We start from the raw sequence: 23,310 nt of genomic DNA, 5'->3' as shown, positions 1-23,310 counted from the left end.
AAATGTATATTATTTAATTGTGCAGTTCGGGTTAATAGGGTTAATTGAAATCACATTTAATTTTTTGAAAGACTAGTTTCAACAAGAGCACTTGTGAACTAAAGGAAAAATAAATCTGATTTTATAAAGGAAATTATCGAAAGGCCATTGATATCAATCCGCACACCTTTCAAATAAATAAGTTTGAGCAGCTTAAAAATAACTCCAATATCGCTTATTTATCATTCTCCCCGCCTTGATTTATTTGACTTAAATCATCCAATAATAAACAATAAAATGTAGACCAAACAAAGAAACCCGAAAATTAAGCCAAATATATTGACGTAATATCAAGCATCGGTGCAAAGCAAATTGGTTTAATGCTTTTTGTGAACAAATAAGGAAAAAAAAGCCAATTTAAAGCGCACCGACTTTTATTTACTATTTTACTCGTTGTCCGTAGCTTTTGAAACAGACCCAAATCGAGATTAACTTGAAAGAGATTTCGTCTGGTTCATGGTTTTAATTTGGCCAGCTCTCTTTGACTTTTATCATGAGATTTTTATGTGTAACACGAATGAAGACATTACCAGCAAAAAACAAGTGGAAAAACGAACTGTGAAAACTTGGGCCCCCTCATACAACCATGCAATGGCATCCAAAAACTTCATTTTTCGCGTTTTTATATAATGTGGAAATGGCTTTTCGCTAACTTCGAATTTAATTTCGAGTTTCTATGTAGATTGTACTCTTAATTAAGCCAATTATTATTGAACAGCTTTCGCTGCTCTTCGCCTGCTATCGCATTGCATGCGATTGGGTAAAGCAAATCACACAAGTATCAGGTATACCAGGTCCCATTCCAATGATGGAAGGAAGTCGGTGCTTAGGTTTGTGGCCATTTGGATACCTAATTAACTATCAGTGGAAGTCCCATTGGAAGTTCGTAATGTTAAGTTCATTAGAAGGGTAAACTGTCGTCTCATTTACTGATTTTTAGTTCCAAAAACAGAACCTTTCTTCAATTATTTATTTGCATTTTTGAATGTTCATTATGCATCGTGTTCCATTTAAAGCAAACATTATGAAATTCTCCATTCAAAAGATGAGTGCATAAAATGAAGTTGCATTATAATTATTATCTGTTTATGTTCGCTTGAATTTTATTCTTCGGCAGTAGCCGCTTCTCAATGACAGTGCGATAAGCCACAGACAAAAAATATATAAACAATGGAAGACAATACAGCTTTGGCTGCGTTTGTGCAACACAAAATGCATTTCTGCATTATTCTCTTATGTTTGCACTTAAATGTATGCAACCACAAGAAACTCTGTGCTCACTTAATAAATTTTGACATCTGCGAGCAGTGTTGAGTTGGATTTGATTTGATTTGATTGGATTTGAGTGCTTTGAGTTCTTCAGACACACATTTCCTTTCAATGACGGTTGGCCAACTTGCTGCCATTGATGTGTGGTGACGGTTTCTGGGCGCGTCTCCAATCCCAACTGGTGGATTGGTATTTGCATCGATGGCATTTGATGGCGGTGGATCAATGATCGGTAGATTTATGAATTGGGGAGCAGCTTCGCAGATAAGGCCTTGGAAATGCCGGTTATTTGGGTTTGCTAATAGAGACTGGAATTTCATGTACCTGGCTTGTTTTATTTCATGTTCTCGTTGGTGTCTTTAATATTTTGTGTATCGCAGTTAAAAAGGAATTTTATTGACTTACCTTTACCTTTAGTTCTCACGACATGTAACTATAACTTTACTTATCGTTAAAAAATAGAGAATATTATAAATTTTTTACATTAAATATTCTTTTTAAGCCAGGGAAATTATAATATAGAACTAGTATATTTTGAATATTTATAATTTTTTATCATGAGTGTGTGATTATCGGCACCAGTTCAAAAGGCACACAATAGGGTGATACCTTATACATATAACTTTTTCGAAATAGCTGAGAATTTCTTTATTTAATCAACTCTACGAAAACTATAAAGGGGGATTGATCTCTTAATGCCGCTGTGACCCCAGCATCCCTGGCTCATGAGAGCTATTCATCTAGATATGTAGATGCTGGGACAATAATCCGAATCTACGCTTGTGCTCTTTCAACGAATCATACAAAGAAGTCGAGGAAGAAAGAAACAAACCGTAGGCGTAATCGAAACAATGAATGCCAACGCGACTTGGCCCGGGTTTTTCAATGGGATTGAGTTTTTCGCTAACCAATTGGACAGTTCAAATAGATCGCTGAGTTCACTTGTCAAGGAATCGACTCTTGCAGTTGCCTTGCCAAATTGAAAAAAAACCCCGTCTTCGAGTCTTGTGTATGCATCATGGTCGTCTTGTCTCGAATCCAACGACTTCTAGAGAGGGCCTTTCGCACACTGCACCCACACTGCCAGACAGAAACAGCCTAGACACACCTGAGTGTGGGTGAGAGCGAGCGTTCAACCAGGGGTAATGGTAATGGTAATGGGTATTATGTATTACTTGAGCGCTCTCACCTGTTGCGCTCAGCTGACGCGGGAGAAAGAGCCAGTTGGCTCCCCAGTTGGCCGGAGAGGAAACCAGTTACCTGGTGGCCGCCTGCAGACCGTGGTGAGTTGGCAACGCACCAGCCAAGATCCGTGCCAGCAGAGAGATCAGTTGGTGGTCGTGCTTGAGACGGAGCGGTTGTGTGCCGTGTGCGATCGCATTACTTTCCTAACGATATATATACATATATATAAACCGCGCTGCCCACAAACGTGGCCAGATAAGAGGAGATATATACCTATTTCTCGCCGGGTTGGTGCTAATCTTCGATTTCAGTGTGCCTGCATGTGTGTGCGGTTGTGATTTATGCAAATCTTTGCTTTCTTATTAAACAAACACAAGATCTGGTAGTGAAATATACGATCCAGCCTAAAGAAAAGAGAACCACGAACGAAAACATTCCATTGGAAATACCGAAAACAAGTTTTCTCCCTCCAGCTCTGAATCGCTTATTCGCTGTTTGCTTTCTGCCATTTGCCATTTCTACATAAAAGGAGTGAGAGTGAAATGTGAAATGTCAGTGCAAAAAGCCATCAACTTTTACAATGACATCACTGAATATTAGCCAAAACAAATACTAACGGTTGCCAACAGATATGAAAAGAATAGAGCCGCATGCTGCCTAATTGCCTTCGTACTAACTTGGTCAAAATGCAGGCTTGCAGCGAATTTGGCTGTCTGCAGTCGTTTTCAGTTGCAGTTTCTGCTGCTGCCGTTGGAACCGGTTGAAATATTTCGCTGTCGCGATTTGGGTCTAGGGTTTTTGTTGCTGTTGCTGCATTGTAGCGAGTTGCATGAGCATCGACTGCCTTGCATATACACAGTATATCTATTCATAGAGCCCATTTGGCAGCCTTTGTTTTTTCGGCAAGCTGGTTTATTTGCCTAGTTTCTGATTTGAATTGTGAGAAGTAAAAATTGTGCTGGCGTTGCCTAAAAAATGAAAGATATTTATGAGCTGCTCTTGGGTTAGGTGCAGAAGTTGTAAATCCAAATTAAATATGCTAAACAGAGTTTACATATCGTAGGACTACACAGTGTTTCAAAAGCACATTAACATTAAAAACTCACCGAAACTTTATAAAATAAAAGACTTGGGAAACGAACTTGCGTGATTGGTATCGAAGAAGTTTACGCTTTCACACTAAAAATGGTCATTACTAAAATGTGAGACATAGGAACTGCTTTTGATATTCGGATATTTATTCCTCAGCAATATTAACACACATTAACTCTTTGATTGATTGAGGCTCGAGTAAGCCACCCCTATTTTTAAGCTAACGACTTTCCAAGCTACAAGTAGGGTAACCTAGCAAATTACTAACAAATAACTAACAAATCACTCAAAAAATTGGCTGGAAAAATATAGACTCGACTTGACACTTGAGAGATCGTTATTCAACCGACTTTCAACGGAAATGACAGCATTTGGGGTTACCAAGCCGAGTCAATGACAAATAACAGAAATTTCTGCCACAGATGTCGTGTGAACTTAAACAACCGCAAAAGAAAATCCCAGACCCCAAAAGAGAAAACTAAATAATAATAACGAATGAACAAAAGTCGGTAATGAGCTATCGAAACCCTTCGAAGATTTAAAAGTGCATGTAATTTATTTAATTCCATATTTATAGAAGATTACTATAAATTAACAATAACAAGTGCAAACGTGTGAGAAAAATCAAAGAGGAAAAGCCAAAAAGACGGAGCAGAATCATAAACCAAAATGCAAACGTGTAGAAGAAGAAAAGCCTCAGGCGACCCATCCACGATCATATGGAGTAGAATGTGCCTGGCCACTCTCTGCGGATTACTTCTGCTTGGCATTCAAATTGACCGTGCGGCGTCTGCGCCAGCAGGCGAAGATGCAGCCACCACAACGATGCCAGCTCTGGATACCACAACAGATGCCCCAGACGCCGCTGCAGCCACCACTCAAGCCACAATTGCCGTAGAACAAAGCAGCAGCATTACCACCGAGGCAGCGGATAGTTCAACGACTTCCACGACGACAACAACTGAGGCGGTCAACAAATCCAATGCCGCCGAAACTGGTGAGTCCAAGCCGAAAGCCATGAAAATTATAGATGCCGTATAAACGCGACGACGCTCGCATAGATGGGGCATCTCATCCCAGTCTATGGTCAGACACTTTAATCCCGCCTAGCCGCGCTCTCTGCGCCATAATCAAATCTCGTTCTCTGAGCCACCAATTAACGCCGTGCCGGTGCGTGACTTCTGGTCCGCCCTTTTTTACCCATTTCGTTTCGATTTGTAAGGCATTTCTCCATAATTATTTTCCGATCCGGTTAAATGGAGCGAACAAGAGAAATTGTTCGACTATTAATGGATGGAAGAATATTTGGAGATATAAGTGGTTTCCTGTTGAATTACTTAGTTAATTACGCGGCATGTTAAAGGGAAAATATTAAAATTTCGAGCCCTTAAGCTTAATCTCGGAAACCTAATCTACGAGAAATTATTACTCGTGTTAGAACTAGTTAATGAATATAATTAAATTTTAACATTTCGGATCTAAAGAACTAATTCGTTTTTCATAATATATTCTAGTATACTCAATATATTATATCAATTTATTGAAATATACTTATTTTTGATTGATATAAATAGTTACTATTATATAATTCAGATCACACGTTCAAATTTTTTATTTAAATTCGGTTGAATTTGGGTTACTAGGATAACTGAAAAAAAATGTTTTCAACCAAAACATTTAGATCATCTTAGATAGAATGAACTTTCACACACGTACCTTTTGTGTAAACTTCTGTAGTGCAAAAGTAAAAGGCTCCATTGTTCGGCGTTTTGTCAAATCAGGTCTTTGCCAATCAGGTTTTGACCGTTTAAGTTCTTGGCTGTAGCAGATTTAAATTTATCTTGAACGTTGTTTTGGGCTTTACGTTAGTTGCACACCAAACTTTTTAAGGGGCAAGCACGCCGTCGTAAAAACTTCAATTGGTTTTTCATTCTTTTGATAGAATTTCAGCTAGTTTCATTGATGACTCGAAAAAACGAGATCGATTGAGCATAGGTTGTTGCCATGGCGTGTGGTAATGCATTGTTATAAAGGGACTGGCCTTTTTTGGCTGGTATAAATGCCACGGGGAAGTTAATGAGATTTAACAGCAAACATTGAGCTGATGGTAAGGTAAGCCTTCACTACTTACTCAATTTAAATGCAAAGCAGCCAAGTGTCATGACTCATGCCCTTAACCTACGTAGTCCCCATACCACAAGCCTTCAGTGAGCTTCGGTAAATTTTGGGTGTTGACTTGTACAGCAACTCGGAATGTCTTTCGCGGGGGCTAATTATATAAGTATGTGCCCGGGAAATTAGCTGGTAGAGATAAATAGTAATTAATCATTGACAGATGTAACAAATGAAACACCTACAAACTTGAAGAAGAAACCGCACCTGATTACATTTTAAAATGGGTATTTTAAGTTACGCAAACTCTTATTCTGCTAGGCGTCGAGTGGGTAGATAGTGGACTGGGGATTTCGATTTTATAATTAAAACAAGCACATATATATTAGCAAATCAATTATTGGTCAAGACTTTAGACTGTTGATTAACTGGTTTTGTGTTATAGTTACAGCTACTACAACAGTAAATATAAAAATATCGCTAGAATAGCTTTGAACAAAATAACCAATCCAATTTTCATATTAATCTGCAATAAAAATCTCCCGTTTCATATATATATTTATATATATATAACGGGTGTTTTTTTTAGAGGTATAGAACTTTAAGTTGGCATTACTGTTCAAGATGGCGACCGATTTAACAGCTGTCAAGTGATTTATTCTCAGTTTGGTTTGGCAATTCGTCATGCGTGCTTACAAAATCCAACTCGTGCAAGAATTGAAACCAAACGATCATCAAGCAAGGCGTAGATTCGTCGAATGGGCCCAAAACGAGATTGCTGTTGTTCCCGATTTTTCATAAGCCTCCAAGATCTTGTGATTTAACACCGCTAGACTACTTTTTGTGGGGCTATGTAAAGTCATTGGTCTATGCGGATAAGCCACAAACGCTAAACCATTTGGAAGACAACATTCGCCGTGTTATTGCCGATATACGGCCAAATGTTGGAAAAAGTCATTGCAAATTGGACGTCCAGATTGGACTACATCCGAGCCAGCCGTGGCGGTCATATGCCAGAAATCATATTTAAAATGTAATGCCACAAGATTATCTTTCATGTCAATAAAATTCATGTCAATCGAATAATCCATCGTTGTTTTATTGCAATTTAAAGTTCTATACCTCTAAAAAAAACACCCTATATATATCAATCTACGAAAAAAAATCAGCAAAGTAATACTAATGATTTGAAAAATTGCACACCACAACTGACTGTAGTTAAGTACATATATCATTTATATTTATTTTCAGTTTAGCGGCTTGTTTTGGGTGCTAAATTATGGCCTTGATGTCTTAATATATCAGATATACAAAAATGCAAAAAAATCCTATTGAGCAATTTTCATGGTGTTGGCATTGCAAGTCAGGGACTGCACTGAAAATGGCTTGCCAAAAATAAATATATATAGGTATGCACGAGGACCCTTGAAAAACTACGTATCACGAAATTTACAAAATTCAATAACGACCTCAATCAACTGGCCAACTTTTCTGCGGCTCACTTTCTTCAAGGGAAAATGTACGGCGGGCAAAATGAGTATAGCTGAGTGACCTGCTGTTTTGTGGACTTGTTAATTGTTTATTATTTTTACAATTCATAGCAAAGTGAAATTTACATATTTCTGGCACGACTATTAACAGTTTTTGTATTGTAAACTATCCATATCGCATGCACTATGAAAAATGGTGTATCCTAAGATGAAAACACAAATTTTGCTAAATGGAATACAGCGAACTCCGAGGTGCAAAATCAAGTTCGTTTCCTAAGTCTTTAGTTTGCCGCGCCCATGTGAGCTTCTTCTTCACCTTCCCTTTCATGTTTATTTATACGCTGTTGTTTTTTCATAACTGAGAATTTCTGCAGAACAGGCAGTCTTATGTTTTCTCGGATTTTTCAAGGATACCTATTTCAGCGGAGTGTGAGAAACATATTTCTTTGAAGAGTGAGGCAATTCGGTTCGTGATTTCTGACTCGAACTGCTGTACCTTTCGCTTTGGGGTTCATACTCGATTAGCTGGCGAATTTCATGGGACCGCTATAATAAACCGATAAGTAAAAGTAGCTTAAAAGTGTTTTTCAACCGGCTAGTTCGAAAATACATACGTTGAGTATTATGTGTAGAGTGACAAATACCACAACACTGCGCGATTGTTAATTGTTTGCCGTTAGGAGGTGGGCTTTTTGCCGCTGTTATTAATATGGTCTTGTACATTGACACTCAATTCAGTTTCAGTTTGCGAGGGGTGCGCGTGAAAGTGCAGACAGCGGCAATAAACATTTTGGTCTTAAATATAGCTTTTGGGATGTTACGTATTCAACTGTACGTATTTGAACTGTAAGTGGGGTTTTCACAGCGGATTTGCGGGCTTTCTCCGCCAACATCCTCCCATTCAGCAGAACCAAACGGGTTAGGCAAGTGAAAACCCGGCCCAGCCAGGCTGTGAACTCAATCCCATTTATGTCAGGGGCGCAAATCAAAATACAGGCTAAAATGTAGCTCAATTGTAACTCGTTTGAAATATGCATTAAGCTATGGCATCAATTCACCTTACAGTATCATGCAATTCCCCCCTGGTCTAGACGTGCGTTAGGTTAGCTGGCTAGCATTTTTCAATTAGATAATTTTCATGTATCTTATTCTCCCATGTGAGCGCAGTAAGAAAAATGTAGCACAGAAAGGCAATATGCGGCTAATTAATGCATTTTAATTGCGAATGACTGGAGTTGAGTGTGTGCTGGGCAATTATCTGTGTCATTGAACGGTGCTGAGAGCGGCGAACGTAGTCAGGAAGTTGAGCTTAAGCGGAGCCTCAAATAAAAGAATGGAAATTAATTTAATTACAAGTTCTGAATACCTTATACTGTTGTTTGAGCTGAAAGATTAACTAAGGGGGTAATGGCAGATAAACAATTTCTCGCCACATAAATATGCGAAAGAATGAACTTCTTGTTAATTTGCAGATCAACCACCCATGTAACGCCATATAAGCTATGTAAAATCTTCAATATAAAGATTTTAAGTCTTGGTAATCGAATGTCCAAAACCCACTGTATAAAAAGCATATATATTTGGTAATATACCAATTTGTGTACTAAAACTGTAGATCAAGTAAATACACAATGGCCCAACGAACAAAGTATGAGTTGATATATTAAAATTGTGCGAATTATGCACTTTACTTTTAGGCGTTACATACCTTTGCTAAATACACAAGGAAGTGAAGCTCTCAATCAACGTGATTACTAAATCGAAATTCCGAACACGTTCAGTGTACATTGTAAATATATGTATACCCTAAGCGATCTTGTTTTCGCTGCTTGTGCCATTCGATTGGCCTTCAATTCGGAACGCACTTTGGCACTAGTTACAAGTCAGCTAGTTGACGGTACAAAATCCACAGGCATACGCGGCTTCAATTCCAATCCAAACTCCACTTCGAATTCGATTTCATGGCCGGCCAAACAACTCGCATTCACTTGGCTAAAAGTGTGTGGTGTCATTCCATTGAGATCGGGTACAGATACAACTTGAGCTGCAACTACGCCAGCTAAGTGGCGTTGTGTTTAGTCATATCGTGGCTTATTCTCATTTCTGCCAGAGGTCTTTGTCTCGGCTCCTTCAGCCCGAACACCAAACGGATAATGACACGCGCTCTTGGTAGTATTTGAAACTTGTTTTACCTCTGCATCGGGTCAGCCTTCTCCTCCCACGCCCGCCCATTCTGCCCCTTTTTAGCGGGTCAAACTGCATTCGTGTTGTTGTTAGATGCACATGAACTTTCGAGTTGAAAAAGGTCAAATGCTGGTTGGGAAATAATTTTGCTTTATTGTCGAATGGTTGCACTCGTCTTCCGCTTTGCTTGCTAATGATATTGTTGTGAACTGTTGTTTTTACGGTGTAGAGGTATTTTGGCCTATCGGAGATGCTCTTACATACCTGACTGACCACCAGCCATTTGTTTGAGTATATAAATTCTCTGTTTGCTTGGGTTTTCTCAATGGTCTGGCACATTTTTATATCATTAGCCAGATAGAAAGGCCGATAAGATGCCAAGAACTATTTGGGTTAAGAGCAAGTTCAGTTACCTGCAATTGAGATGAGTTCAGGATAGAGCTGTCTATTTCGTGATTTCTTTAATGAATCTCTGTGTATCTACTAGATCCGGAAGCAAATCATTCTTAAAATTATCACTTTAAGGTCTTTCCGTCAAAAAATGATTTCTTTATCCATGTACAATTTTCATTCAACGTGCGCCATTGAAAGTTAACACTTCGTTTCACAAATTTCCATATTCGTCTTTTGTGGAACGTAATCATTTCGAACAAAGGCCGCCCAAATTCATTAACATCAGCAAATTTCTAAAACAAATACAATTGAAAACCTCCAAAACATGGGCTTAATTAAAACGAAAATATAATCAAAATTAACACCCAAAAAGAAGAGAGTGAATTCGAATGCAGGCTACATCGTAGATTGCGTAATCCATTCAGATTTTAGTTTCGAATCATAAATAAAACCGACCACAGCCAACAACTGCATAATACCTACTTTATATATATATATTACGTGCGAGAGTATATACATTTCTGATTCATGTCACACTTTATGCATGACCGTTACATTACCCAAGCCACCAAAAAGGTAAAACCTTTCCTCTTCCCTATCCCTCCCCTTGATAGCTCTTGCCGGTTTCATTTTTGTTGACACTTTTTGCGCATTACTAAACTCGGCCAAAAAGGTGATAACGGGGCAGGGAGCGGTGACAGGTTAGTGGTGATCAGGGGCGTGGGCATGGTTATTAGGCAGGGATTGCTTTGAAGCTCTGCTTCCGGCTGGCCACGTTTAGAGCTTCCAGTACACTACTCGAAATAAATAAAAATCTAATAGGTGGAAATAATGTTATATATAATAACAATAATAATTTGGGTCTGTGAAGTGCAATTCATTTATTGAAATCCCGAATAAATTGTATTCTTTAAATAGTATACATCTACGGCTTAAGTATGGTCTGGATATTTTAAATTTTTTTTTCAGATCTTTTTATTTTTTTTCCGATGTACAAATGGCTTTGAACCAAATAAATTGACCATGAAACTCCTTCCCAATCGCATATGAAGCACATTTCCAGACATAATCAACTCTAGATCTATGGCACCCATAACCCAGAAGAATAACCACTACCCAATCTAACAAAGACATCCGGCTTGCATGCATCGCTTCATGGCAGCTTGTCAATTCTAAGCACATCACTTATGGGCTCTCCTTTGCCCCGTTCTACAGCCCCGACATTAAAAGTGATCTCCCACTCCTCCGAAGAACTGTCTTTTCATTTGTTTGCTTGCAAAGCCGCAGAACGTGCGGCGACTTAGAAAAACCACAGATGAGTTAAAACTACCGGACAGCAGTTTTGCATTTCTGCATAAGTGGCCTGTCCTCGGGTGATTGTTTGCGGTGCTGATGGTGGTTAGCTGGTGGTTTGATGTCGCATGCATATATATCATAATCAAGCTGGCTGACCGGCTTAGCGCTGAGTCATAAACTACGCTAAGCCAAACGTCCAGAAAGAACTGATACATAAACTCAAGTTTGTTGTCTGAGTCTTTCGTATGCAGTCGCAAAGGTTGCGGATAAAAACACAATGCAAAACTTCCATAACGCAAGGACAGACCACCAAACGAGTCCTATCTGTGCGCCATGTTCCAGCTGGGTATTTATTTATTTAGAGGACGCCTGGACTCGCTTAACGAAAAAGCCAGTAAAAAATGAAAATCAGTGACAGTAAGAGACAAATTGTGCGCCAAGTAAAATCGAACTAAACAAATGGAGTGGAAGCTCACTGCGGCAAAAGCCCTCGAACTGTTCGCGTATTATAAACGACTAACCGTGACAGCAAGCCCGTCGCACAACCAAGATTTAAGAATCAAGAACCTGAAGAAGAAACAGAGCTGCACCACAGCAATGGCAACCCTAGCTGGAGCTCGAGCTGGAGGCTGCCGGCAGCAGCATAACGAACTGAAATTCAAGGTTCATGTCAGTAACCCTAAGCTCCAGACCCGACACAACAATAAAAGCAACAGCTAAAACATAAAACATACACATAAAGGTGTTCTCCCTATATAAACTCGACTAGAGCCTCTTTCTCCCATTCACTCTGCTGGCTAACGAACCGAACTGTCTTTAGCTAGGTGGTACATACCCTGACTTTTAAGAGGTGTATGTGGTACTGTGGTACTGTGAATGTTTAAGTTTGACCGATTCCTTTAACAAATTTCTAAGCTAGAACCTTCTGTTGCAATTTAATCGGAAGTTGGGAATTTAAAAGTCTAATCTAAAATGTATGCTTAGTATATTCGGTATTTTTTCATTTTCTAGCGAATGAAGGGTATTCATCTTTCGTAGTTTGAATTCAAAAAAAAAAAGGTTTTTTAACGCTAAATTGGCGTTCGTTGCATGCCAGCTCTGACTGCAAGACAGCCTTTGAATCTGACTGACTGACTGCCTGGTTTCAGGTCTCCTTCTTCTTATTGGAGCGGCGACAACTGTTGCATCCGCACCATGTAACAGGAACAATAAGACCAGGACTAGGGAATAGGGATTAGGGACCCGGGGTCTGGGGCCACTTTTGTGGCTATTACGACGCACGCATGACAGTCGCACTCCCCCTCCACCCACACTTTACATGGGCCTGTCGAGACGGAGGACTTGACTGGGTAAATGCCGTCCCCATGGGGTCGCATTTACTCCATTCCATTTCCCCTTCTCAAAACCTTCCATGAGTCAGAGGCTCATTGAGTGTGCGAGGGTTATTTACCATTCCAACTGGATGATCGAGTGCTCGACTGCGTTGAAAATTGCAGCTAGACCATTTTAAAGTTATTACCGGAATGCGACTGAAGACAGAATTCAAATGGAGATTTTTGGAATTCCTTGACAGTCAAATAATTATGTCCCAGCTTAATGAATATCGATTGACTAACTTACGAGATAAGAACCTAGCGGTTGAGGAAAAAGGTTTCCCTGCTATTTTCTACTAGACTATTTCCTATTCGTGTGCAACAATTAGCAATCAGTTCAAGTTCCCATTAAGTTATTAAGTCTTAACTGAATGTTCCTGTGAATAGTCTGTGAGCTTGGCAGAAGCAATCTTGAATTTCTTGGGCATCCATGTGCAAGTCAAGTGTTTTGTGTCGGTTTATAAGAAGAACCCCTTAAAGACCGCTTACTAAGGTCGTCATTTATTTATGACAAGAGTTTTGCGCCCCGAAACTATGCCCGAAAACAAATGTAATTATATAACAGAGAGAAGAGAAAATCACAAAGAACAACAAGTTGCCGGGTCTGTCTGAGCCCACAAAAGAGCTTTACAAGCCAACATACTCAAGCCAAAAGAAGCAGAAAACCGAAGAGGAACTGGAATTATATCATAAAAGATGTGTCTTGCCAGATATTTTGGCCGGGGCTTGTCCGCCCAGGTCTTCCGAGAATGGTCCGACCTGCGGACGATGATTCAGCAGGCAGAAGATTCAGGCAGACGGGGCTTAATGAATACCTTGCAGATTTTTAGGAACTGATGCTGCGGCAAAAAAAAACCGAGCGAAAAACAGAAATTACGTTTCAATGATGGCGTATCCAAGCGAATTGCGGATGGCGATAATGATGACGAGACGCGTGAGATATTTCCAATACGATTTACGTGGTTTCCGCTAGAATTGCGAAAGAATTCTATTAGCCACTTACCGTAAATGTGGGACAAAGCCTTAGAGTTTGTTTACCCCAGAAATGACTTCATTCCGGAACGGAATCAATAAGAATTCTTCGTACACTTAATTTGTTACAGTGGCTAATAGTTATAACAATATCAAAGTGATGTTAATAAAACTGGGCACAGCCTTGCTGACCTACATTTTAATTTCACGCAATATTCATAATCTGGTAATCGCTATTTTGCAATAACAGAAATATTTACTTGTTTTGATGAGGACCGTTGGAGATACATAAAATATATAAGTAAAATCGAAAAGAAATGAATTCGTTTAAAAGCGAATTTCTTATAGATGGGTGTCCATCGATATAAACTAGGGATAATCAAAGAAGATCTTATATTTCCTATAGCTAATTTCAATGCAAAAAATCAAGTTGAAACATAAACAAATGTTTTCTTTTCAGAGTTCACGACAGTTGTGCCAGTGCCAAGCAGCCTGCCAGAAGACACCAGCATGCGATCGACGAGCATTGAACCCATCACCTCCACGGAGCCAACAACAACGCCCCGCCAGGAAACCGAGGGACCCGATCAGCACATGGTCTTCTCCAACACGGAACCAGATCAGAGCCACATTCAGCACATTCCGCTGCGGGATGAGCACGCCGAGAGCATTGGCGCCGACGATGCCACCACCGAGATGCAACGGCAGCGCGAGCAGGATCAGCAGCAGAATGAGCTCAATCAGATCTCCAACGAGCAGGACGATGTGGCCAAGGATCTCAACAATTTCCGACATCCGGCCACTCTCATAACAGCCAGCAACAGCAACAGCGAGGAGAACGTTGAAATCGAAAGTGACAAACAAGTTGAGACAACGACGGCGGCAGCCACATCCACAGCGGCAACAGCAACAGGTACACCAACAACAGGTACGCCAGCCACATCTACATCCACAGTCCCGAGCGAGCGCGAAGAAGATCCCTATCATGTGCATATACTGTCCGAGAATCATGATCGCCTGGCCGAACACGAAGATTATCAAATGCTCTCGACCAGCACCGAGGAATCGTCCACTACCACTTCGACTACTACCAGCAGCACAGAGTCGGGAATTGTGGCTGGTATTGTTGTCAGTCAGGAGAACAAGGCAACCGCTGAGCCATCAACTGCAACCGAGGCAACATACACGTCCACATCCACATCCACATCCACAACCACAACAACTGCAGCGACAGCGGCCACTTCAACCACATCGCGAGCACGCGCCATGCATATGAATGATCCAGAAAATGAAGCGGCCACCACAATAGTGCCGGACAGCGAGTCGGTGCCAGTGATTAACATTGTTGAAGGACAACACATGCTGCAGCAGGAGCAGGAGCAAGAGAGGGAGCAGGAGGAGCCGAAGAAGGAGGAGGTGACCAAGGAGTCGGAAAGCAGCTCCACCACCGAAGTCTCGACCACCACCACCGAGCCATCACCATTCGTTGCCTTTGCTGGCGAGGGACGATCGGCTGGTGGCGGCAATGATATCGAGCTGTTCCTGCACCACAATGCCTCTACCCACGAGCAGCTCATGGATCTCAGTGATGTCAGCATGGACGGAGATCAGAACGAGGGCAGCAGCAGCACAACACAAAGCAGCACTACCAGCTCCACCACGCCCACTGCTCAGCCGGAAACGGAAATGCCGAAAATCGTGGAAATCACCGCCAGCGGGGATACCATGCAGCGGGAATGTCTGGCCAACAACAAAAGCTATAAGGTTGGTATCAACGCAATCTTTTTGTTTGGACACAGAAAACCTTTAGAACTAATTTCCAACAACTCTTAACAATTCTTGAGGGTGCCAGAAACACAGAAAACCGAAATATTTTGAACAGTATTAAATAATTCGCAGGACTTAATAAATTAGCTTGAACTAATAAATGTTTCATTTTTCTCTGCCTAATGAATTTCAAAATTATATTTGGAATGACATCATTGTAATTATTTTCTTTATCGCATAACTAATTTATTTATATAAATTCTATTTAACGATCATAGAGGAAGTCCATTTTATATCCGTTGCTTGAAGCTTTTTAGTCGTTGACATTTTCAACCGACTGACGTCAATGCACAGATCTGGTTGTTGTTTCAAATTCTGTTATATTGATTGGAGAATTGCCAGCATTTGCTTAAGTCAAGTTTGACCAGACGCCAGGCCCTATGACAACCATCATAAAAACACAATAGAATATATGACAGATCCTGACAAGCAAGAGAGCTGCGGTCGACGTCACCATTTCCCAGTCGGCCTGCCCACTTCCTGGCACGCAACTCCAATTCGCCTTGTCGTCACCTAAATTGCATAATGGTAACGAGTTTGGTGCTCATAGTGAAACCGGTCAGAGCCCACTCAGCGTTCCAGCATCCAGCGCAGCTGTCTGCGCACTCCAAAAAGCGTCGAAAATCGAAAATATTTCGGTGAGCTTTCCCGGCTGCTGCTCGCCCAAGCAGCAATTATGCAAATATTTGCGCACCTTTATGTTGCAAAAAAAAAGGCACAAAAAAGACAGGCTGAGGAAGAAAATTCCAAGAAACTGCTCATTGTGATTAATGTTGACATCTCCTCTGTGGACGCGGATCAATCCATCCCAATCTCCGCGCCAATTCGCATACCCAATTTGCAGCAATCTTTACAGCAGTATAACAATTGCTGGCATTTTAAATAAGTAATAAGACAGTAATCAGTTAGAACGATTCGCTTGAACAGGGAAAATGGTGTGCCTTATGAATTCAAGTAATTGCTACACTCCTTTTTGCGTCTGTCCAAGTGTGACGTGTTCATCAAACGTTGCACTCGGTTCTCTCCAGCTCGGGTAATGGCGCCCAGTCATGTGAGCTCCACATCTTGGGCCGCATCGGGAGCTTGTAAATACATAGATGCAGATGGATACAGCTGCCACAACTTACTGACCAAGCCATTTTCCGCTGCGATGCCTGAATCATGGGATGTTTGGCTTTTCTTTTTAAATACTCTAACTATAGGTTATCCGCACACATTACTAAAGATAATTATACAGTTTTAAAATTTTAAGACTATTTATGACGTGAATTTCGCGATAGGCATTTCTCAATGTCCTAATCCTTATATAATTTTTTAGATACCTTAAAAGTTGTACCCTTTATAAAGAGCATATACTCTTCGAGATGGCTCACTCCTCATCTTTTATTAATAACGCTTTTCTTAGTCTTTTAAATTGCTTGTTTTGTAGTTTTCATAATCGAGTTTGCGGTCCACATCGATATGAAATAATTTTTGCTTTCACTTTTAATGAATTTTTGTCGGCGGCGATCGGTCCTCCCCTTCCACCCTTTTTTTTATAAATTGCCATCGATCGGTGGACACGTGCAACATGCCAAGCCGCATGCCGCAAATGTTTTTCAAGTGAGCACCGAATAACTTAGAAAATAATCAGTTTACCAAGCCAATTCGGTTTTTCTTTTCAGTAGTTTATTGTGCAAAGAGGGCGTTATGGGTTTTTTCCGACGCCAAGGCCTTTGAGCCTTCACAACAATTGTGCTCATTAGGTGCCATTAAGAAAAGGGGAAGTAATTCTTGAACCTGAAACCCCAATAAACCTTTGCTAAATATTTAAGAAAACTTACATCAGACAAAAGTTCATTTTCCACTCTATCAAAAACCTATTCCCTCAAACCTAGGCTTCGTCGAAATATGACATATTTGATTATTGGAGCACCACGCAGAGAGCAGGAAATCCAAGTCGGTAATTGCCTTCAATCAACAAGGCGGATGATTGATGAGCCCATCTACTCTCACCTACTTAGTTAGTTGTGCAAATTGACGTAATTTCTGCGCAAAAAGCTTTCACACAGCGAAATTTATGAAATGTAGTTTGACAAAAAATAAAAATGGCTCAGTAGGTCGATCTTTGGTCATTACCGGAATAAATTTGCGGTTGTTCTTGGAATTCAAATTCATGATAATCGGTGTAATTTAGTGGTCTTGAGATAGTAAAAGTAGAGGGTTATAGCTAATGGTAGCATTAAAAAAACATAGGTAAATCTAAAGCTGCAATGTTTATATAAGTTAAGCTTAAAGGGTTTTTTTAAACTTACAAAAAGTGGCTTATAATTGTGTACACTAAAGCATTTATAGTTTGCAATGATTTATAAGTAAGTGACATTAAACTGAAGATGTCTGGCTCTAACGTATTACCATAATTCACAGCACGGAGAGTTGATGGAGCGGGATTGCGACGAACGGTGCACCTGCAACCGCGGCGACTGGATGTGCGAGCCGAGGTGCAAGGGACTGAGTTATCCACGCGGTAGCCAACGCAGCATGGCCAATCCCAACTGCCTGGAGAAGATGGTGGAGGAGGATGAATGCTGTCGGGTGATGGAATGCAATGAGCCGTTGCTGGAGCCCACGGTGGTGGCCACAGAGGGTGCGGCAGCTTCCACCAATGGAACAGGAGAAGCTGCTGTGACCCTGCCCACGACCGATGATGAAGGTGAGTGAGTGTATATCTTAAGGGCAGCAGCAGATGAATTAGCTTTTTGTGGCTTTGCTGTAGTCGTAGCTTATATGCATTCCCAAGTCATCACTATTTGCCCAAGCATTTTAACATTTGCCGTGTTCTCTATGCCCTCCATAAACATGTCCCATCCACGCCGCTCACGCCCATTGCTCATTTCCCCCACCCACCACATTGCAGCCACGCCCAAGCCTCGAAGCGATTGCCACTACATGGGGGGTATCTACAAGTTCCGGGAGCGCTTGGAGATCGGCTGCGAGCAGATCTGTCACTGTGCCGAAGAAGGTGTCATGGATTGCAGGCCACGCTGCCCGGAACGGAATCACACGCGTTTGGACAAGTGTGTATATGTAAAAGACCCGAAGGACGTGTGCTGCCAACTGGAGCTCTGCGATGTCACCCTGGACGATCACGAACAGCAGCCAACGCCGCAGCAGAACACCAACAACGAAGATCCAGAGGAGATCGACCCTTTCCGCTTCCAGGAGCAGGCTCGCGACGCCGGAGGCGCCAAGCCCACCTGCACATTCAAGGGTACAGAATACGATGTGGGCCAACAGTTCCGCGATGGCTGCGATCAGTTGTGCATTTGCAATGAGCAGGGCATTCACTGTGCCAAGCTGGAGTGCCCCTCGAGCTTTGGCCTGGATGTCCAGGATCCGCACTGCATCCGCTGGGAACCGGTTCCGGTGGACTTTAAGCCCTCGCCGCCGAATTGCTGTCCGGAGAGCATGCGTTGCGTCGACAATGGCACGTGTACTTACCAAGGCGTCCAGATCGAGAACTGGTCTCCTGTCCCAGCCAATCTGACAGGTAAGATCGTGGCTTACTCACCTCCATTACAATATCCCTCGAACATGGCCTCTTTCACACAGGTTGCGATCAGCATTGCTATTGTGAGAATGGACGAGTAGAGTGCAGGGCAGCTTGTCCTCCGGTTCCAGCTCTTCCTCCGGCAGATTTGCCCTGTCATCCAGCTTTGGCTCGCCTGTTGCCCATTCCCGATGACGAGTGCTGCAAGCACTGGATGTGTGCCCCCCAAATCCCGAAAATCGGAGGTGCGGGTCAGGACGAAGAGGAGGAAGCTACTTCAACCCATGCCTCTATTCCACCAAATGGTAAAAAAATCTGCATGCCATTATAATCCCCTCCTCTTTTTGTAGTTTGCATGCCGTAATCAAGAAAGTGTTTCCACCCAATCGCTTCATTTCCTTAAGCTTTGTCATTGAAAAGTCATTTTGAGTTCGTGTTGTATACATCTATTGATTACATTGTTTTGTTGATATGTTGCGCTTTTGCTCGTTGTCCTGACCTCTTCTCTACTGCCATCTTTATCGCGCTGACATGCTATTTAATTTCGTTTTACTTTATTTTTATTTTCTACGCTCATCACAACCAATTTCAATACTGTTATTCACGCTATGCATTTTGTAAATAATCAAACTACAACAACCAATCAACCATCCACCATGCAACCGATAACAGAAACCACAACAACGACAGCGACAGCAAATATCTCGACCAGTATACCTAGCAAAGTACCCCAAATCAAGAAGGACGAGGAGAAGAAACCATCAGCAAGTGGCGCCTTCTATCCCACCTTGGATGGCAAACCACCCAAGTCGATTGGCGGTCTTGGTATCTTCGAAAAGCCGGAGAAACCGGAGAAGGGCCACAAGAAAGTGCAGCATCAACAGCAGCAGCATCTGCAGCAGGAGCAGCAGCAACACCAGAATGATGTTATTTTCGACGGTGATCGCACAGAGGAGCAGGAAGACCCTTTGCCACCGAACGGAGGATTTGTGCCCTTCCAATTCGGCCACCAGCATGCTCATCAGCCGCATCTTGGACCGTATGGCTTCTACAATCCTGTGAAGCCTGTTTACGAGGACTATAATCAATATGAACCGTACGACATCAATCCCAATGGCACACCCCAGGGCAAACCGCCTCCAGTGCCCACTAGTCAGTCCGATTTGTTCAATATACTGGGTGCAGAACAACCAGGACACCAGGTTCATCCGGGCCATGCCGGACCACCAATTCATCCTGGGCAAACACAAAAGGACAATCACAACCTGGGACCACAAGTTCGAATCGAACAGATACTGCAGCACCTGCAGCAAACTGTTCCAGGTGGACCACCACCGCCGCCCCATCAGCAACACCAGTCTCTAACACCGCAGCAGCAGCAGCAGCAGCAGCAACAAGCTCCGCAGCAACATCCGGGTCATTATGTGCCCATCGTTCACAGTGGAGTGCCACCGCCGCCACCAGGACATGGCATTGCCATTGTCGATGGGCAAACAGTGGCCTATGAGAGTTATCCTGTGATCCCGGGGCTGGGAGTACCACAGCTCCATCCGCATCCACAACAGACGACTCCGCAGCAACACTTGCAGCAGACAATCCTGCCTAGCTCGAGCACCACATCTGGACTCTCTACGCAGGCTAGTGAGCACAGTCTGCACCAGAACAAGGACAAGCTGGTCAAACAGCAGCAGTCAGGTTGAACAAACTATTCTAGTCACCACCACACCTCTTAGATCTCCATTACTCTGCTCAGCTATTCAGCAAACAATAGAAACACTGCGACAGGGTTTTACTGTACTAACTGAGACAACACCATCCACAACAACCAACAACAGACATACACTCATCTATCACAAGCACTAACCAACCCATCAGCTTAAACGATCATCCATAAACATGCTTGCAGCTAATCCGCAACTTAAGCAATTTCCAAACGATGCTCGTTTATTAATATTCGGTGTACAAATACTAATACTACAAATACTCTAAGTCAGAGATGAGCAAGTTAAGATCACCGTGGGAAACTATTATATTTTCCTCACTAACTGAAAAATATAATCCAAATTTGAAATCCCGATGTTTAGCTCAGAAGTAATAAACTTCAATTTCTTTAAAATTTTTTGAAAGTATCTTTTTAACTAGTATATATAATAAATAACCGAATAAATTTTGGAGATTTAGTTTCAAAGTAAAAGTACAATGTCCAAATGACGATCTTTATGATTGCTTATCTCTTTCCTTAACTCTTAAAAGGCTTTAATATAACATCAACACATTTTTATTATAATGACTAGGAGCCAGCAACCTGCAACCTGATATCGAAGTTCACACCTTGGAAGCCATCGATCCTCGTTCCATTCGCATTGTTTTCACCGTTCCCCAGGTCTATGTGAACCTCCATGGACGCGTGGAGCTGCGCTACTCGAATGGACCCAGTAACGACACATCCACATGGGAACAGCAGATCTTTGCTCCGCCCGAGGACCTCATTGCCACATCCCAGATGGAGTTCGATCTACCCAGTCTTGAACCAAACTCACTGTACAAAGTGAAGATCACTTTAATACTTCGTGATCTGAACTCGCAGCCCACGAGCAGCATCTACACCGTGAAGACACCGCCTGAAAGAACTATCACTCCCCCACCTCCGTTCCCCGATTACAGGCCAGACTTCCAGGACATCTTTAAGAACGTAGAGGACCCAGAACTGACGGTCAGCGAGACGAACGCCAGCTGGTTGCAGTTGACATGGAAGAAACTGGGCGACGATCAAATGGAATACGTGGATGGAGTTCAACTGCGCTACAAGGAACTGACGGGCATGATCTACTCCTCAACGCCTCTGATCCATCGCACATTGACCAGCTACACCATCCAGAACCTTCAGCCGGATACGGGCTACGAGATCGGGCTCTACTACATTCCATTGGCTGGACATGGAGCTGAATTGCGTGCGGGACACATGATTAAGGTGCGAACTGCCCAGAAGGTTGACGTGTATGGCTTTGATGTGACCGTAAACGTGACCAAGGTGAAGACCCAAAGTGTCGAGATCTCATGGAATGGAGTGCCCTATCCGGAGGACAAATTCGTGCACATTTATCGTGCCATCTACCAGAGCGACGCTGGTAAGGAGGACTCCAGCGTCTTCAAGGTGGCGAAGCGAGACAGCACCACTGGTACCCTGATCATGGATCTCAAGCCAGGCACCAAGTACCGCCTCTGGCTGGAAATGTACCTCACCAACGGCAACACCAAGAAGAGCAATGTTGTCAACTTCATTACGAAGCCAGGTGGTCCGTCCACTCCCGGAAAGACTGGTAAGTCGTAGAAGGTTGAGGATATACATATGTAAAGATTATCAATAGAATATAATTCCGTTTCAAGTCCTGCAATTTTTTGAAGGAATAAGTAGAGGGTTTAAACTATTTGGTGAGCCGGAAAAAAATCCTTAAGATATAACTTCAAACTGACATATATAGTTTATTTATGTTATATTTTAGTTTAGTAATTTGACAATTATTCGCTACTAATACTCTATCTCGGCTGTGCCATTATCAGGAAAACTACTAACCGCGGGAACGGACCAACCCGTGGGTGACTACTACGGCCCCCTTGTGGTGGTTTCTGTGATCGCTGCCTTGGCGATAATGTCTACTTTGGCCCTGCTACTAATCATCACCAGGAGACGAGTTCATCAAACGGCATCCATTACGCCACCACGAAAAAGCGACGCTGCCTATGATAATCCCTCATACAAGGTAGAGATCCAACAGGAGACTATGAGTGAGTAGATTGCATAATACGATAAGAATTCCAGATTTTAATGATACGTTTTTTAATTCCAGATCTGTAAATGACTCACCTTGCCCTGCAAGCAACTAGTTTGAAAGCAGATTCTTGTAAATATTGAAGGGAATAGATGTGGAAGAAAAACTCAGTGTCAGTAAAAGAATATAAGTGAAAATCCTGAATCAAACCGATTAAATGAAATGGAGCAAGCATTTTTCTGAAACCGGCGCAAGATTAAATAATTTGTTCAAATCGAAATGGCCGCCATGTTGAATGTAGTGGTTAAGTAATCTAAAACACATACCTTTTGTTAAACAATTTGCGACTTGTGTAAATAGAGAGAGATTGAGACAGAAGAAGACACCCTATGGAAGAACCAATTGACAATAGCTCCACAACTAAAATTGGCCTCGCTGGGCGTATCGATTCTATTGGCGATTTCAAAATGCATACGAGTTTAGTTAGTTTAACTTGTAAATTGTAGCTTTACACTTATCGTAATTAAAGGGCGCATCAGCATCAACAGACTCCGCAGCACCAGCAATACGATGCGTTCTTCAATTAACAGTCCATAAATATTTAAATTAGCTTTTAAAGCGTACATAGATATGCATATGTATGTGAGTATGGATAAATAAAGAAAAGATAATAAAACTAAAAAGCTATTTTTTCTGGTTAATATAGTGGCCCCTATCACTAACACTTATCGGAAGTATAACATTCTTGTTGTTGATTTAAGCGTATTAAAAGTAAAAAT

The 23,310-nt window shown here is 41.9% G+C and overlaps 1 protein-coding gene across 6 annotated transcripts; it reads left to right on the top strand.

The window, feature by feature from the left end:
* The first annotated feature begins 2,643 nt into the window (after positions 1 to 2,643).
* On the top strand, positions 2,644 to 23,214 carry LOC120453448 (putative epidermal cell surface receptor). 6 transcript variants are annotated; one of them, XM_039638156.1, is made up of 10 exons: positions 2,644 to 2,780; positions 4,163 to 4,582; positions 13,866 to 15,169; positions 17,639 to 17,924; positions 18,129 to 18,761; positions 18,824 to 19,066; positions 19,434 to 20,456; positions 21,056 to 22,081; positions 22,323 to 22,547; positions 22,610 to 23,214. In XM_039638156.1, the coding sequence occupies exons 2-10, from the start codon at positions 4,255 to 4,257 to the stop codon at positions 22,615 to 22,617; spliced, it is 5,076 nt and encodes a 1,691-aa protein (XP_039494090.1). In that variant the 5' UTR covers positions 2,644 to 2,780; positions 4,163 to 4,254; the 3' UTR covers positions 22,618 to 23,214. The 6 variants fall into 6 exon arrangements, with proteins under 6 accessions (XP_039494090.1, XP_039494091.1, XP_039494092.1 ...); XM_039638157.1 differs by having other exon boundaries at positions 2,644 to 2,815; XM_039638158.1 differs by having other exon boundaries at positions 2,644 to 2,824.
* The last annotated feature ends 96 nt before the right edge of the window (positions 23,215 to 23,310 follow it).

This window comes from Drosophila santomea, chromosome 3R, assembly GCF_016746245.2.
Source record: "Drosophila santomea strain STO CAGO 1482 chromosome 3R, Prin_Dsan_1.1, whole genome shotgun sequence".
NCBI classification, from domain to species: domain Eukaryota; kingdom Metazoa; phylum Arthropoda; class Insecta; order Diptera; family Drosophilidae; genus Drosophila; species Drosophila santomea.
This window is presented reverse-complemented; position numbering and strand designations above follow the sequence as displayed.